The sequence below is a fragment of the Microtus ochrogaster genome, assembly GCF_000317375.1.
Source record: "Microtus ochrogaster isolate Prairie Vole_2 chromosome 6 unlocalized genomic scaffold, MicOch1.0 chr6_random_2, whole genome shotgun sequence".
In the NCBI taxonomy this organism is placed as follows: domain Eukaryota; kingdom Metazoa; phylum Chordata; class Mammalia; order Rodentia; family Cricetidae; genus Microtus; species Microtus ochrogaster.
Window position 1 is genome coordinate 1,666,383 of NW_004949095.1, and position 18,296 is coordinate 1,684,678.

The 18,296-nt window shown below is 47.7% G+C and overlaps 1 protein-coding gene across 1 annotated transcript in view; it reads left to right on the forward strand.

Annotated features, from left to right (window-relative positions):
- Positions 1–17,931, forward strand: part of Ncf2 (neutrophil cytosolic factor 2) — a 27,473-nt gene extending 9,542 nt beyond the window's left edge. Inside the window, exons 4-15 of the mRNA XM_005363867.2 lie at positions 2,393–2,527; positions 5,310–5,417; positions 6,978–7,037; positions 8,215–8,258; positions 10,784–10,925; positions 11,140–11,208; positions 12,099–12,171; positions 13,570–13,592; positions 13,971–14,122; positions 14,248–14,359; positions 16,911–17,088; positions 17,692–17,931. Of these exons, the coding sequence (XP_005363924.1) occupies positions 2,393–2,527; positions 5,310–5,417; positions 6,978–7,037; positions 8,215–8,258; positions 10,784–10,925; positions 11,140–11,208; positions 12,099–12,171; positions 13,570–13,592; positions 13,971–14,122; positions 14,248–14,359; positions 16,911–17,088; positions 17,692–17,804 (1,209 nt within the window). The 3' untranslated portion in view covers positions 17,805–17,931. The remainder of the gene's footprint in view (positions 1–2,392; positions 2,528–5,309; positions 5,418–6,977; positions 7,038–8,214; positions 8,259–10,783; positions 10,926–11,139; positions 11,209–12,098; positions 12,172–13,569; positions 13,593–13,970; positions 14,123–14,247; positions 14,360–16,910; positions 17,089–17,691) is intronic.
- The last annotated feature ends 365 nt before the right edge of the window (positions 17,932–18,296 follow it).

Sequence of the window (18,296 nt, forward strand, 5' to 3'; positions counted from 1 at the left end):
TGTCTGTGTGTCTGTCTCTGTCTCTCTCTGTATGTCTGTGTGTCTGTCTCTGTCTCTCTCTGTATGTCTGTGTGTCTGTCTCTGTCTCTCTCTCTCTTTCCCTCCCTCCCTCTTTCTGAATAGGACTCTTATAGCCCAGGCTAGCTTTAAACTTGGTATGTAGCCAAGGATGACTTTGAACTTCTGATCTTCCTGCCTCCCCTCAAGGGTGCTCAGAACACCGGCATGCACCTCCAGTAGGGTTTGTGTAGTACTAGGCAGGACATCCAGGGCTTTGCACATCTAAGCGGGTACAATGGAGCTACTCCTCAGTCCCAGTTAGGATATTAACATGGTTAATAGTCTGGTGACCCTAGTGCTGTGTGGCCCAACCCCCCTGGATCCTTTCCCAGACCCTTATCACAAGTCCGTTCTTCTCAGTCAATCTATAGACCCCATCTTTACGGAAGGTGTCACGTGTACTTTACAAAGGGTTGCAGTGTGGTCACATCCAGTCTTTATTTAGCTAACTTTGTGCTTTAGTGTGCACACAGGGTTGAGTTAATTATCCCCAGGAAAGTTTCGCAAACTGTGCTGTGCTTGAATAGGCCTGAAATAAACCGCGCAGGGTCGGACTCTCAAAATTTGAACCAGCACAGGCTACTTAGTAGTGCTGAATCAAACTACCTTCTTGCCCCCCATGGGTTTTTATTCTGCTTGCTGTGTGGTGACAGAGACACCCCATCCCTACCCCTCAAGACCTCCATGCCTCCTACAGTGTGTCATTTGCCTTCTTTTGTGGTTGCCTGGGTGACCAGTAGGCAAGGTTCTACGACACAAACCAAATTGCAAAAGACCATTGTAGAGTGTGTCACTAGCTCTGGGAAAAGATCAAAATTAAAACTTTGAAGTGCTCTTTCTACTGAATATCTTTCTCTTTTGTACCATTGTTAAGTTAAAAAATATTATGAGTTCAAATCCTGAGTCCTTGGGGCTGGCAAGATGGCTCAGTGGGTAAGAGTTGCTTGCTGTTAGGCTAATGACCTTAGTTCAAACCCCTGAGCCACATGGTAGAAGCAAAGAACTGACTCCTACCCTGGCTTCTGAGCCCATACATGTGCCAAGATTCACACACACACACACACACACACACACACACACACACACACACACACACACCGTGAAAAACATTCTTATTTTAACCATTCTAAGTCAAAGACCTATGCAGAAGGCACTGGCTCATTGGTGCTCAGGAATGGGTGGGAAAGGCATCTCCAGGTCCACTCCTGGAGGTTAATCCTGCTCCCAGCACCTGCACCAGTCACTAACTCCACGGAAATGCCAATCTCATCACCCAGGTGTGTCTGGGAGGGTGGAATTGTTTGTGGATAATAGGCCTCCATTCTTGCTCCAGACAGGGCAGCTGATGTCCCTTACAGCACACGATCTAAGAGAGGAAAGATAGCGCCTCAGTGCCCCCCAGAACTGAGCCTCAAGAGTCATCCCTCCATTTCCATAACTTTGTCTTACTAGTGTATCCAAAAGTGTAATTGGTTCTGTGTCAATTGTGCAGTGTTGTAATAAAATACGCTCTGATGGCCCTACAATCCAACTAAAGACCTGGAAAGTTCTGCCATTCCCTCACCACCACAGCTAGAGTGTCCCCGGGGCTCTGTGTGTGCCACCTCTTTCTCCGGCTGCGCTGGACCCAGACCATGAGTTGGCTCAGGCACACTGCTGTGCAACAGTCTCGCTACCCATGCAATCCCAGCCAGGTCTGTTGGCTCAGGTACAGAACAATGCATCTGGAACTTCTGCCCACCCTGAACCTGGCCTGTGAACCTAGGTTCAATGGCAGCAATAGAAATTAGAGATCACACACCTTCATTTTTCTTCCCAACTCTGCCTCTGCCTCCCCTGGGAAAGTTCCTCTTCCCTGTACTAGGACAACACATTAGTTCTCGGCCCCTCCTGACCTAGTGAACTGTTCAAAGAATGCACATGATACTGGCTTTAGACATTATAACATGTTTTCTTTTTCTTCTTTCATTTTTTTATATTTATTATTTATTTTTGTTTTTTTCGAGACAGGGTTTCTCTCTAGCTTCGGAGCCTGTCCTGGAACTAGCTCTTGTAGACCAGGCTGGCCTTGAACTCACAGAGATCCGCCTGCCTCTGCCTCCCGAATGCTGGAATTACAGGCGTGCGCCACCACCGCCCCACTATAAAATGTTTTCTTAACACAGCCCCTATGTCTGACAGAACTCAGTAGCTAGGCTAATTGTTGTCTAGCCCCTGAATGCTGGGAAGGGAACTATGTCCCCAGATGGCATTCCCTATGTGTGCATGTGAATCCTTCCTGGTACCTGACTTTGGAGCAGTTTCAAGTCTCACGTGGCCTCTGCTTTTCCAGGTGCTGTATAATATCGCTTTCATGCATGCCAAGAAAGAGGAATGGAAAAAGGCAGAAGAACAGTTAGCGCTGGCTACAAACATGAAATCTGAACCCAGGCATTCCAAAATTGACAAGGCCATGGAAAGCATCTGGGTGAGTGTGGTGACAGAGAGGATATCCTTGGGGTCCCATTTGTCTCCTAGGACACCGCGATGGGGGAACATCTCTGTTGACTCTGGCTAATAAACACTCTTCCAACATCTGAGCTGAGAAGCCACATCCTAGAGAACGGATCAGGGCAGCACCTGGATTACTCATGGGGGGGCCTGGGCAATACCTGCAGTTTCTTGCTGCTGTGTGCAGCCTGTGAGCACTGCGAAGATAGAGCCTGTGTCTTTCTGCCTACCTTTGCATCCTTACTGTCTGGCACAGTGCCAGGCTCAGCGTGGCTCCCACAAAAACATTCCAGTTCTATGAAGTAATTATGAAAAATTATTTTTCATAGTTTGATTTTATTTGGGAGCAAAGGTTGTTTTTTCTTTCTTTGGCGATATTTTATTTTAAATGATGTGTCTATGTGTGAGAATGTGCATGTGTGGGTAGGTGGCCATAGCAACCAGAAGGGTGCTGGAGTTCCTGGAGCTGGAGTTATGTGCAGTTGCGAGCCAGCTGATGTGGGTGCTGAGAAGCAAACTCTAGTCCTCTGGAAGAGCAGAATGTGCTCTTAAGTTCTGAGTCACTTTCCTGACCCCAAAAGTTAGTTTTAAACAAGCTGTATTTAAACACCAAGAAGGGGGCTCAAGATTGTGTATGCTTGTGTGTACATGAGCAATACTAGTCTCAAGAGACTGCTTGGCTCCTGAGCCACCTTTGTAATGGTGCCCTCTCCTGGGAGAGAAACTCAAGGTACCATGGTGAGGGGAAAGGGGCAGTGCTTTAAAAAGAAGTGGTAAATAACATCAGTGTAAGCTGACTGCTTCCAGTGGGGAACCGGGAGCAATGGAGAGAGTTGGCCTTGTTTTGGAGGTTTCTTGGACACCCCCGACTGACGGTCCAGGGGGAAGTATCTCACGCTTGTTGCTGGTCTTTTTGACAACCTCTGACTTCTGGGATGAACATGATTTTCTGTGTGGGATAGCTCCGATAAGACTCTATTGTTTAATACGGCACATACATTGGTCACAGGACATGGAGAAACCAAGATGGTACTGACCCAGAAGATTTCTCCATGCTGACTAGCTCTAATAGTACTAGAAGGTTCTATGCAGGCTTGGGAGAAAAAGAGTCATCCATGGTTTTCCACAGCTGTGAGCCTGGTGAACTGAAGTCATGATCAGTGTTGGTAGGATAGGCCAACGGGTGCAACAGTGGCACCCATGCTGGGGGGCAACCACTGTGAATCTGACCAAATACCCATTGTTGAGGACCTCGCAGAGGCCAAAGGTGAACCAACCACTATTATTTTGCTAAATGGGCATAGTATCACTGTCTTAGTCAGTGTTCTGTTGCGGTGAGGAGACATCATGGCCACAACAGCTCTTACAAAGGAAAACATTTAATTGGTTTAGTCCATTATCATCATAGTGGGAAGCATGGCTATACACAGGCAGACATGGTGCTAGAAAGGAATTGAGAATTCTACATCTCGATCCACAGGCAACAGGAAGTGAACTATTGCTACACTGAGCATAGCTTGAGCAGAGGAGACCTCAAAGCCCACCCCCTCAGTGGCATGCTTCCTCCAATGAAGCCACACCTCCTCCTACTAGTGCTACTCCCTATGGTCTTCGGGGGCCAATTGCTTTCAAACCACCACAGTCACACTGCCCTCTAAACTTGTATCCTTATACCCATAGTTCACTGCAGTTCTCAGTTCTCATCACAGAAGGCTCTTTGTGCAGCAGAGTGGCAAATGGTGGTTACCACACCTGGTGTTAACACAGACAATAACACAACTGGTCCAAGTGCAGAGAACCAACGGCAGAGTAGTGCTCAGCCACAAACGGGACATCAGTGTCACAACCCAAGCCCAGGGCTCAGGGCCATCACAGAAGAGGTGAACAGAAAAATTGTAAGATCCAGAGGTCATGGAGGATCAGAACAAACAGTGTCTTACCCTATGACAGGACCACTGTACTGAACTCACAGGTGTGGCTGCCTGAAGATCAAGCCAGTCAACACTGTAGCTGGAGTAGAAAGGCGTTCATGGTCCCCATCCCTAACTGAAGAGCTATGGACGGTTGGTGGTTTTAGGGGAGGGAAAGTCGTTTTATTTAAGGGTGTGGCTCCTGGTGGGTCAGCTGTACTCCAGTTGCTAATGACACACAGAAGAATATGAATAGCACACAATTGGAATTGAAGGGTGAATTAAAAAAAACGAGACATAGCAGAGCAGCACAGACCTTTAATCCTAGCACTCCAGAGGCAAGGACAGACAGATCTCTATGACATCCTGGTCCTAACAGTGAGTTCTATACAGTGAGACTCTATGTTAAACAAATAAATAAAGGACACAAAGTTATGGGGAGTGAGGAGGTGAGTGTGGATCTGGTAGGAGTTCAGGGGAGAGGCTAAGCGAATATGATCAAAATATGTTGTATGAAATTCTGAAAGAATCAATAAGCCCAACTGCTCCTGCTTAGCCCTCTAGAATAACAAGCCTCTGTGGTTTGAAAAAGATATTCTCTTGAGACTTTTTTTCCCAGTGGTCCATTTGATGAGGAAGGCAGGAATGGTTTCGTCACTCTCGTTTTCAAATGAGGAGATAAAATTGTGAAGATATTCTAGTTAGCCAGGGGACCATATTTCACAAGGGCTGAACAACCAAGGTTGTATAAGCACACTCTGTAATGCTTACACAATGTCACCTAACAGCACGTTGCTCAGAATGAACCCAGTACTGCTGAGTGACACGTGACTGTTTATTCTATTACAGAAGCAGAAACTGTTTGAGCCCGTGGTGATCCCTGTGGGTAGGCTGTTCCGGCCAAATGAGAGGCAGGTGGCTCAGCTCGCCAAAAAAGACTATCTGGGCAAGGCTACGGTAGGTGGGACTGCTCACCCTCCCCTCTCCTGTGCCCTGGACAGCGTGGGGTCAGGTGAAAGGGATTCAAGAAGACCTGTCCTGCCCCTGCCCTGCCCCTGCCCTGCCCCCGTGGCATTCAAGGATGGCAATGAGGATCTTGCTGAAAGTAAGAAACAAACACTTCCAGTTTCTTCAATCATCCCAGCCCTCCTGAGGTTCCTCTCAGGATGCTGAGTCTCAGAACTGAGGCAGAGGGTTAAAAGCATTGGTAGTGCTCACACCGCTGGGGGGTAAGGGATGAGGGCCAGTGGGAGATGCCCTTGGCTCAAGACTGCTATAATTCACTGCTCAGAATTCTGGGGAGTCACTCCCATTTCCACAGCCTACAGCTGGATTCCTTCCAGCAGGATTTCTTCTGAACCCAGATCTTATATTCCTTCAGTCATGATTTGGAGGGAGGAAGCAGTATCGTCCAAACTGCACTGACTTTGACAGTTTGGAAATGGTAATTGTTCAGTGGCTGAGTAACTGGAGCTGACAGGATCACAGAGACCAGCAGAACATGGCTAATGGAAATACCCCAGAGCGCCCTCAATACATGAATATATATATATATATATATATATATATATATATATATATATATATATATATATATACAAGGTGGTATATCCAGACAGTGGGATACTACTCACCCACAAAAAGGATAAAGTACTAAAGCATGCTACATCATGGGTGAGAATGTACGCTGTCTGTAGGAAGACAGAAACGAATACCACATGCGAGGGCTGAGGAGATGGCGCAGTTGTTAAAGTGCAGATTACAGGTCCCCAGAACCCATTTCATTGCCAGGAAGCCATGGACTCCTGCCTGTAATTCCAGACTCAGAAGGTAGAGACAGGGGCTCTTCCGAGCAAGCTAGCTAGCAAGACTAGCCACATTGGTTAGCTCTGAGTTTGGCTGAGAGACCCTGCTTCTGTGAATTAGGTGGGAGAGCAACTGAGGAGGATTCTCACATTAACCTCGGGTTCTCTTTGCATATTCACACACACACATACACAAATCTGCCCCTTAGGCATAAAACACCACACACACACACACACACACACACACACACACACACACATATGAAAAACGGGGAGAAAAGGCACATACGATACAATTCTCTATAAAATCTTTAAGCAGTTTAACCCACTGAGATTTACAAACGTGTTGCCAGCTAGGAGAGGAGACTGTAAACCATTTAATAGGTCTAACACTTTCTTTTGGGATGGTTAAAATGTTTGGCACCAGATAGCATTGCAAAGTCTTGTGGGTGTAGGAGATACCACAACATTATTTTTTACTTAAAATGGTTAATTTGATGTTATATTTGATGCTGAATACCAGCAATAACTTTTTCTGAGAGAGAGTTCTAATCCAGAAGTGGGGCATGCTAATCCTTACCTTTCGTGTCCCTCTGGAGCCTGCAGAAGAGGCATTGGTTCTGTGGCATGAAAAAGGAGGTCCTAGGGAAAGGCACGGATGGGCCAGTGGAGCCAGCAGCAGCACGCTCACCCTCTTTGCCCTGTGTTTCAGGTTGTAGCATCCGTGGTTCATCAAGACAACTTTTCTGGCTTCGCCCCTCTGCAGCCACAGGTGAGGCCAGATCTACCTGGGATGCAGCCCCGAGTGAGAGGAGCGAGGATGCCAAGTTCATAGTCATCTTCAGCCATCCCTCAGCAGAGCTGAGGCGGCTGCTCTCTAGTCTCAGTCCTGGTTTGCATGGCTGCTCGGGAGTGTGGCCACTTCAGCTCTCTGTCTTACATCTTCTGAGGTCACCTTGGGAGACCTTGACCATTCTCTCAGAACACGGAAATGCACACCCTGGAAGTTTCGTGACAAAGCCTCTTCGCGGGTTCAGGGGTGGGTGGGGGAGGGGTTGTACCAGGGCACAAAGCTTGAGGCTTTGATTCTCTTGGCTCTATCCGTTATCTCATGTGCAAAAAATTCCTTTGGGGACACAAGGCAGGGTACCAGCCCAAGCTGGGCTCAGAGATGGTCCTTAGTGACAGTGGGTCCCTTGCAACAGGAAGATGGCAAAGCAGATTAAGGAAAACCCAAGCTTGGTTGCACAACACAGTGACAGGTAAGAGCAGTGGTCAGCACTAGCCTAGCAGAGGAAAGGGCCTTGACCCTGGTCACCTCTCTGCCCTCTACCTCAAGTATGGGTCAGGATGGTCACTGCCTGACCATGTAACCCATGCTTGGGCCATGGGGACAGGATGAACACAAGAACAAAATGAGGGTCAGCATCTAGATTCCTTATCTCCTTTGGCATGGGAAAGTTGAAGAGAACCTGGCTGAGGCCCCTTGAGCTCCAGCCCAGCTAGAGGACAACAAAGGAAGTCCCAGATAACAGACTCAATGGCATTCAGCGCAGCACAGGGAACACACGGTAAATGGAGACTCTTGTCTGGCCAGTGCCTTCTGAATTGATGATTTTAAATATCCAGAAATGTCACACACTGTGACAAACATTAATTAGAGATCAGATCTTTTGGACAATAATGGAAAGGGACAAGGCTCGAGGTCAGAAGCCCTCCAGCAAGAACACCTTTTCCAGACGCCAGCTCTGGAGCATGGCGGTTGCTGTGCTGGTGAAGCCCACCCCCAGGCAAGCTGGCAGGTTGCTGACTTCCCAAATTGTGCCTTTTCCCCAGAGCACCAAGAAATGAAGTCTTTGGTTTTGGATCTGAAATAATGCTCAAATGACATTAACAACTGTTCTTTCTCTTGCCATTCTCTCCTTCATCTTTTCCGGAATGTTCCACAGACAGCTGAGCCTCCACCCAGACCTAAAACCCCAGAGATCTTCAGGTGAGTTAGATTTAGACCTGGATGCAAAATGCTTATACCCTCCACCTGACTTGCTGGTAGTAAGGATGTGAGGAAATAAAGCTGGTCAGGTCTGAACCATGTCCTTTTCTAGGGCATTAGCCCTCTCCTGTTTGCAAGGTTAGAACCAGATGGTGCAGTTGGCATGGGAGCCTTGGGTGGTGGGGTGGCCTGGCTGCAGTAACCTGGGGTCCCAATGGGCGTGGTCACCCACAGAATAGGAGCTCACTGACGTAAAGGAACAGGGCCCAGGTCAGAGGTGAGAGGCTGTTTTTGTCCTGACTATGGCCCCTCGGAAGCTCCCTAGATTCTGGAAGTTATCACAGAGTCTTTTTTTCTGTATGGGCGCTGTTACACTATTGACACGTGTTTTCTGCAAAAGAGGAAAGAATCAAGAAAAGGAAGTCACTCTACACTGAGACAGAGTGGCCTCGCCTCGGCTTTCTTAAGTGCTCCTTCTAAGGAACAAAGCAAGCTTAGTTCCTCCTCTGATAAAGGGGGTCAGAAAAAGTGTATGTGGGGGGAGGTACTACAGGTGACCCCAGAGTGGGGGGCTGAAGGGGCTCCTTCCCAAGCTCTTTGGATGGAAAAAGAATGAATCCCTCAGGCTCAGTGGGCATGAACAGGTGGAACTTGACCCCCACGCCATGGGCAGTTTCCAAGGCAACCTCACTTACATTCCACAGAGACTCTCCAGGTGTGGGGTACCCAGGGCCTTGCGGGGGTGGGGACTGTCAATGAAGGGGAAAGGGTGTGGCCTAACCAAGCAAAGCAGCTGCAGCTCCCCCCACTGTGCCTCTCTCAGAGCCTGGCTCTCTATCCCCTTCCCACAAGGCTGGCCTAGGTGATCCCTCCCCTGGCATTCCCTAACTTCCAACTTCCCCCGTGTCATTCCCCTGGCCGAACCTCCTGTCCACGCAGCTGGGACCTGGGAACTAATGTCTTTGGTAAGCGGGACGGGAGGATGAGGACTCCCAGCCCTCACCATCTAGTACTGGTTCTGGTGCTCCAGTCCCACTAGCTTCTTCAGGGTCTCCCTCTATAAACAGACTTGCTGCCTGCCACTTCAGTTACCTGAGGCCTACCATGACCCCAAAATAGAAAATTCCAGAATAAATCACTAGTTTCATATTAGGTGTGGCAGCGCTATCCTTAATCCTAGCACACAGGAGGATTGCCACCACTATGAGGCCAGTCTGGTATATATATTTAGGGAGTTGTGAGGAAGTCCCCTCCATCTAGAGTGGGGATGTACACCATGCTGAGTATACCACCTGTCTTCCACCCGGTAGCCGGCTGTCTCGCCAGCGGGGTGTAAAAGGGGGGTTGAGGGAGTGGGACAGTCTAACTGGACACCTGGGACATGAAAAACAGGAGGCTGCGGTGTGTGTGTGAAAGGGCACAAGGGTGAACATTGGGTTTGAGAGAAAAGGAGGGAGGAAAATCAACAAAATAATTATTTATTTGAAAAATGCCATAATGAAACCTAATACCGTACATGTTAATGAAAACAAAACGAAAACAAAAACGTGGCCAGGAAGATGCTCAGAGGGCAGCAGTACTTTCTCTGTAGTTGGTGACCTGAGCTGCATTCTCAAACTCGCCAAGGTGGAAGGAGAGAAATAACTCCACAGGTTGGTCCTCTGACCTCCACTGTGCGCTGTGGCCCATGTGTCCCCTCGACACAATAATAAAAGCAAAGAAAAAAGAAATGAAGTTCAATAAAACAAAGCAAAGAACCATATTTCTTGAAAAGGACTGCCATGGTATCATGGTTCTTGCTCAAGAGTCCCTTGTGTTGATTAATCACAGACCCAGAACACAAGAGCAGTACCGAGACCAGCACTTTGTTTATGCCAATGCTGTGAGGCTGTCTTTTATGTTAAAAAGTGGGCGTTGACTTACTAGGGAAAAGGGCAGGGTATGGAGGAGGCTCACACTTCTAACCCCTGCCTTTGAGAGGCAGGAGGATTGTTGAAAGCTCAGGCCAGCCTGAGTTACAGAGTGATATCCTGTCTCAAAAAACAAAGACAAAATAAAACGGACGAATGATGGGGGAAGCGGGTGTTGTACACAGGGTGTTCTATTGATTAGCTGTGAAGGGAAAGGAATTTGTGCTAGCTCTGCCAGCACGCCATAGACTATACAAGTTACAGCCATGTGGGGGGTGTGTTCAGAAGAGAAAGCCGGCAGATTTGTCTATGTAGGTATAGGAGAAGCACAGGACATACAAGGGTTTGGTACCATATATGGGTTCATTCATCTCTTGGGTTCTTGGATCACATTCCCAGAAGACAAGGGGAACGCCTGTGTAGAACACACATGCTGTTTCTCACCCAGTCCCTCAGGATCCTACGCAGGCCAGCACCCTGCACTGGTCTCACAGACAGTAAGATGAGGAGTTAGAGTGAGTGCCAAGTTAAGTCTCTGGCCTCAGGTGCTTCTCCTGCAGTGAGCGGACGAAGTCCGAGCGGAACGATAGGCTGAGTCTTCTGTGTCTCCTTCAGGGCTCTGGAAGGCGAGGCACATCGAGTGCTGTTTGGCTTTGTGCCCGAGACGCCAGAAGAACTACAGGTCATGCCAGGGAACATCGTTTTTGTCTTGAAGAAGGGCAGTGATAACTGGGCCACGGTCATGTTCAATGGACAGGTATTTGGAGGGTCAGGGGTTCATGCTAAGGGCATAGAGTCCCGGCAGCAAAGGGCAGAGCTTTTCCACAGGACAGGATCTGCTGCATTATCTGCAGACCTGCCAAGGGTCATCGTCCATGTGCCATCCCTGTGCGTGGCTGCAGACTGTTCTGTGTTTTGGGTACTAATGAATCTTTGTTCTTCCTTCTGGATTCTGGGATGTGACCCTGCAGAAGGGACTTGTCCCTTGCAACTACCTGGAGCCAGTTGAGCTTCGAATTCATCCTCAGTCGCAGCGCCAGGTAATGTAGGGCCAAGGCCTAGGCCACCCCACTCACCCTTCCCTCTCTAAGGGAAGAAAGTCTGAAAGTGGTCGTCTCTCTGTCATGGAAGGAAGACTCACTAGCTCTGGGCCACTTGAGCCGGGATCAGATGCCTAGAGCGGAACCTGGGCACGAGAGGAAAAGACCAACCATGCTTAGCGGAGGCCACTGGACTTGCTCTACCCGTGAGTCCTCCTGGTCAGGGAGACTTAGAAAGCGAAGCCTAACCATTAGAGCTAGGTGTCCCAGGCACGTCTTTTCACTAAGGAGAACGGTTAATGTGTTTCTTGGTACAATGCTATTTAAAAACACAAGGGCCAAGCATGTAGCTTAGTTGGCAAAGTGCTTGCGTAGCGTGCATGAAGCCCTGGGCTCAATCCTCAGCACTGAACAAATCGGGCTTGATGGCATATGCTCCTAACACTTGGAAAGTGGAGGCAGGAGGATCAGAAGTTTCTCATCCTTGGCTCGACGGCACACTGAGGACAGCACGTGGCCTGTCCCTTCACACTGTGTAACAAGATGCACACGTGCAGAGCCCTCCCTGGGCAGCTATGAAACGGAGCTGCTTTCAAGGTCCAAATGCCCCGTAGGTGGGACGTGGACTCTCCCCTTTCTCAGGATACTCTGCAGTCGAGACAGAAACATTTGAGACAGAGCACCCCACTTTGGTGGGTTTTCAACATGGCCGATAAGATAGCAAAGGGTCTGGTAGGTGGGTATCAGGGTTCTTGTTGCTTCTACGAATAAGCCCTCCTTTCCTTAGTCATCTCCGCCGTATCACCCCAACTTTTAAGAAGTCATTTGCACCTGGGTTCTTTCCAGGGAAGACCTCATGCTTTTTGTCTGTCTCTTCTTGTCACCTCCAGGACACCTCCCCGGAATCTGATATCCCACCTCCTCCTAATTCCAGTGCCCCAGGACGATCCCAGTTGTCACCAGGTTAGTGTCCCCAGAGAAGGAGCTCTCTGGGATGAGAAGAGCTGCTTCCCTAGCCATCTAGGAAATTCTGGTTTGGTTGATGACATTTCCTCAGAGCCTTGTCTTACTTACACCATCATCCCCTGGGATGTGACAGCAAGGCTCCACCCCCACCTGCTTAGAAGTGAGCGCAGATGAAGGGGCAGTTAAGTGCCCGTCCAGAGAGCAGTCACCAGATGACCTAAACCAGGTCCAAGAAGGAAGGTGGCAGTAACTGCATTTTCTCACTTCAGCTCCTTTCAAACCACTGAGTTGTGTGCTCTCTGCACAGCTCTGCAGCTTGAACAGGGAACCACTCACTGGAAGGTGTGGATGTGAAACAGCTGGGTGGGGCTGTGTGGGAAAGCAATGAGTTTTTGTTACGGGTGAGTTTTAAGCAGATTCTGACGGAGATGACAGGGGTGTCTGTCCATGCCACCTGATTATCAGAACTGCTTTGATGCCCCTCTTCTATCTATTTGAAAATTGCAGACCTACAGAAAAGCTGGAAGTAGGGGACAATGAATACTATGCTTTTCACTTAAATGCAGCAGCAAGATGGCTCTGTAGTTAAATGTACGTGCTGCATAAACCTGGTGACGACTGCAATTACTCCACAAAGTTGTCCTCTGGCCTCTGTGTATATCAGGGTATGTGCCCTCCCATCATGCACACAGGCTAAAACAAAAATTTTAAGTGCAAACAACGTATCAATACCTTTGCCCCTGTGAGTCACTTAAATATAAATTACAGACCTAAGACACAATCTACTTGGATCTAATTGCCCTATGAAGAAGCGCAGCTCCTGCCTAAGGAGTACATGGCTCATTAGGACACCACCTATCCCATATACATATGCCTTAGGGGCCCCATAAAGTTCTTACCTTTTCTGTCTGGAGGTTCATGACAGGACACAACACTGAGAGATTGAACTACCATATTACTAGGCCTTTGGTTGATGTTGGTAAAACCTCCCAAGCGATTCTAAAAATCAGCTGGGTTTGTGATCAACGGTTCTTACATCTTCGGTGGTAAACAGCTTCTCTTACGCACACACATAATGTGTTTACGTGTGCTTTTAAACCACAAAAAACTCAAAATTCCAGGACCATGAGATGTTAGCGATTCTAATGTTCCTGCCTGGGGCTTGGGCTCATGTCACCTGACTACTCTCTGCCTTGGGCTATACTGCTTCACCAGCCTTAGGCCAGTCCTGTGATATCTCGTGGAGCTGCTGAGAAGCAGAGACTGACTTTGCTCCCATGTTTGTGGTCTCCATGCTTCTTCAGAGGTTCTTAGATGTTAAAGGGTAAGAAGCTGGACACTGAGGATGGAAGGTGCCACCACGAGTATGCATTTACCATCTCCTTTTCCATTTAGGTCACAAGCAAAAAGAGCCCAAGGTAATGCCTTCCTTGTTTCCAAGGGAAGAAAATGGATGAGTATGGCTTGGGGTGGGGATGCCTCTTAGGACTGTGGGATAGCAGTGAAAAGGGCTGAACCAGTTGCCCCCCGACACGGCATCTACAGGACAAGGGGCTCTACATGTCATACTAGTGCCCAGCTGAGCAGAGAGCTCAGTAGAAACAGCCATCCCAGTGAGTTGGATTAGAGCTCTCTGAAGGCCTCTCAGGGGAGTGTGAAAAAGTTTTCTATTTGTCCCTCCCCTGCTCCCTGAGGCACTCCTGGGGCCCTTACACAAAGTGGCAGGAGGCTGTGGTAATTCAGGATGGTGCAGAAAACCTTCAGCATTAAGGTGTCCTTTGCTCCTCCTCCGGCAGGAAGTGAAGCTCAGTGTGCCCATGCCCTACATGCTCAAGGTGCATTACAAATACACGGTGGTCATGGAGACTGAGCTTGGCCTCCCCTACAGCCGGCTTCGGGACATGGTGTCCAAGAAACTGGAGCTCTTGCCAGGACACACTAAACTGAGGTGAGTCATGAAGGTGGCATCTCAGAGCGCGGGGTGGGGGGTGTCTTGTGCTGAAGCAGAGGACTGGCTATGGTGCTTTCTGAGCTGGTAACTCTGCCTTGCTCGTTCCCCATCATCCCTACTAGCTATCGGCCTCGGGACAGCACGGAGCTTGTGCTCCTGTCAGAAGAAACCATGAAGGATGCCTGGAGCCAAGTGAAGAACTACTGCCTGACTCTTTGGTGTGAGCACACAGTGGTGAGTGGAGGGAGCCGGGACATCCAGGCCATTTCTACCAGCTGAATTCAGCATTTAGCCTACATCTCCTTCATGCCAGGCAACAGGCTCTCGGTGATGGGCTTCCAGCTCATTCACCTACAGCAGGGAGAGGGCTGCATGAGTAGGCCCAGAAGTGGACAGAAAACAGACCCAAGCTGCCTCCCCTAGTTTGGCGGCTCGAGGATCATGGACATCACTTTCACCAAGGGCAGGATTGACACCATGGCTAAGCCAAGCTCACACACACTTGCTTCACCTTAGGTCTCTATGAGGAACATTTAAGGGTGACAGAAAACAGTGAGCATTTATTTTGCATAGGCAGTAACAGCCTTTTCCTGAGATTTATCTACTGTGGTCCTATACAGGTAGATATATCACAGGTTTAGGAAGCAAAAGAAAGGTCAAGGGACCTGACCTAGATAACAGAGCTGCTCAGGGGTAAAGGATTTGGCTTCACGTCTGCTGTCAGTCACCATGCTGTAGTGACAATACAAGGCCAAGCTGTCTTACTAGCCATGACAGGAGCCACCTGACTTGAAAGTGGGATTCATGAGTCAGGAGCAAAGTTAGAGGCTAGCAGTGACAGTGATGGGTGAATAGAGAGATTTTTTTCTTTTTTAAAAAATATTTTATTTATTTATTATGTATACAATATTCTGTCTGTGTGTATGCGTGCAGGCCGGAAGAGGGCACCAGACCTCTTTACAGATGGTTGTGAGCCACCGTATGGTTGCCGGGAATTGAACTCAGGACCTCTGGAAGAGCAGGCAATGCTCTAAACCACTGAGCCATCTCTCCAGCCCCTAGAGAGAAGTTCTTATTGTCACTTCTCATTCTGTCCCCTAAGGGACACTCAAAGTCTGTCAGCCTATGAGTGGATTTTACACATGGGTTGCCCTTTCTTTTTGATTGCTAAATGGTGTATGATGTAATAATGGTAACTGCATTTTTTTTTTTTTATGGGTTGGGGAATATTTGCCTGGAAAGAATTCTACTCTATATGTGAATAATCTCAGTTAAAACTTTTTTTTTTCGAGACAGGGTTTCTCCGTAGCTTTTGGTTCCTGTCTTGGAACAAGCTCTTGTAGACCAGGCTGGCCTCGAACTCCCAGAGATCCCCCTGCCTCCCGAGTGCTGGGATTAAAGGCATCCGCCACCACCGCCCGGCTTAAAACATTCTTATAAACGACTACTTTTCCCTCCGAGGCCAATCTATTTGCAGCTGTATGCACAGATCCCCCCGAACTCCCAACAGTCTTTTTAGAACTCCACCCAGGCTCGTCACTGCTGGAGTTCTTTGCCACTGTTGTCTGTGGAGGCTCTAAGTTGTTCCCATCACTAATCAGGCAAAGCCAAGCAGACTGCCGTTAACTGTGTTGACACATTCAGTGCACACACCAGCCATATTCAAGTACTTCCCCAGGGTACGTGTTAGACCGCCACACTTCCTCATGTCATTCCCTAGTTTCAACATCAGGTATGGAAACCAGCAGAGAGAGGCTATGCTGCTACTCAGGGACCCACAGCCAGCACTCGGGAGCTGGTATACAAACCTAGGATTGGGCTATAGAGATGGCTCAGCAGTTGATAGCATTGCTCTTGCAGAGCACCTAGGTTTGATTCCCAGGACCCGCATGCAAGTGGCATACAGACATACGTGTAAGCAAAACACATAAAAAACACAAAAAACCAAACTAGGTCTGTGGACTTGGTGGGGGCTATTCCCACCTCCCTGTACTGTCTAAGAAGGACATGTAGCCAGGCATGGTACCATACATCCAATCTCAGCTGAAGCAAGAAAATGACTTCCAGGCAGCCCTGTGCTATCCAATGAGACCCTGCATCAGAAACTGTTTTATAAGTCATGGTTCTGAAGCTTTGGAAAGTATGAGAATTACCTAGAGCTAGCTCTGAGGAAGACTGGTGTATGTAGTAAGTTTGAGATGGAGCTCAAAAGCCGAATTCCTAACAAGATCTTCAGTGTTTGGGCTAGGGAAAGAAGATGAACCCAGTGCCAAGAATCTTAGGGACAGCAGGATGGCTCAGTAGGTAGTCTCAATTCCCAGAACCCATATGGTAGGAGAGAACTGACTTTCCCAAGTTGTCCTGGAACTCTGTAGACCAGGCTGGCCTCAAACTCACAGAGATCCACCTGCCTCTGCCTCCTGAGTGCCAGAATTAAAGGCGTGCGCCAAAATCACCTGGTTCTAAGTTGTCCTTTGATCTCCACATTACACACACCATAGCTCACATACACACAGTATAAAAACTAGCTAAATAGACTTGTTGCTCAAATGATTTCCCAATCTGAAAGGAAAGAACAACACATCCATTACCCCGGGACTATAGTAAGGCAACTCAGGGCCTACACAGAGCTCTGTACACCTTTCAGGTTCGCTTACTCACCCAGGTGCTCATAGAATGATTTATTCCTATGGTAAGTATTGAGCATCAACTGTTTGTCAGTGGTTTTCAGAATTCACTGGCCAACAAATTAATGAATTTAATAGGCCCCTCCCTTCTATTTCAGGGTGATCAAGGTTTTGTGGATGAACCCAAGGAAAGTGAAACCTCTGAAGCTGATACCCGGACAGCAGAGCCTCAGCCTAAGGAAGGAAGCCAAGTGGTAGCGATCTTCAGTTATGAGGCCATTCAGCCAGAAGACCTGGAATTTGTGGAAGGAGATGTAATCCTGGTGCTATCACATGGTAAGTGCTTCTCCAAGTTCACAGACCACTCTCAGCAAAAACAAGGTCAAGGGCAGACAGAACGGCAACTCTTAGTCAATAGTTTCAACTGACTTCCTAGCTTTTAGTAAGAGGGAACAAATGTGTGTGGCTTTCTCCTGTCAATTACTCTAGTAGGCACAAGACTATGACATCTCTTATAATGCTTATTTTTACAAATGTACTAAATTCAACTAGCTCCAACTCTTAAGGTGTTGATTAATCACTCACTATGGCATTAACAGCATGCCCTTTCATGTTATCAAAATGAATCCTAGTAAAGCCTAGATAAACGGCTTCTCAAAAACAGTAACAAAAACAAACAAAACCCACCTGAGGACTCATGTTCAGTCTTTGTATATTTATGGCAATTCACCCTACATTGTACTGTGTTTATCACATCTAGAACAGAACACGGTAAGACTATGTTCACTTTAACCTCAAAATACTTTCCAGTATTATTATTTGTTAGCACAAATGGGAACAGGGGAAGATGACTAGCTGGGTGTATATGCCAGCCACTCACAATGATGCAATTTTTCCTGTATGGTTTTAGTAATCGATGTATACTTTGTCTTTTCTCAGTGAATGAAGAATGGCTGGAAGGGGAGTGTAAAGGGAAGGTTGGCATTTTCCCTAAGGCTTTTGTTGAAGAACGTGCAGTCAAGGATTTGGAAGGCACTCCCAGAGAAGTCTAGGATGCTCGATAGCCTATGGAGCTAAGAAAGGAGTGCTGTTTTTGCAAGATTTATCCATCTCTGCTGTGTACTATCCAGACATGTTTGGAAATGTTCTCTAACATTTCCCTATTAAAACTGAACCTGTCACGCAGAAATGAGATTTGAGATAAAGATTTCCTTGTAGATGAGAAGGGGTAGATGCATATATTCTGGAAGGGGAATGAAGAAGTCTTATTGGGTGCTGGCTAGCCAAATGTGTTGAACTTTAAAAGGATTCCTGGAGCTGTATGTCAATGGGTGCACCTTTCTGTTATGAAACAGACCAGGATATCCAGTGTCTAAGCCCAATGACTGAGTGGAAATATTATTCTTCCCGAACCTTAAGAGTTTGGATTCCAGAAGCTAAAAGCAAATTTACATGTAATTCAGAAGACATACACATGTAAAGAGAAGCTAGGCTGAATTGGGCACCCATGAAATCAGTTCCACGAGAATCAAGCTCTTAGAATA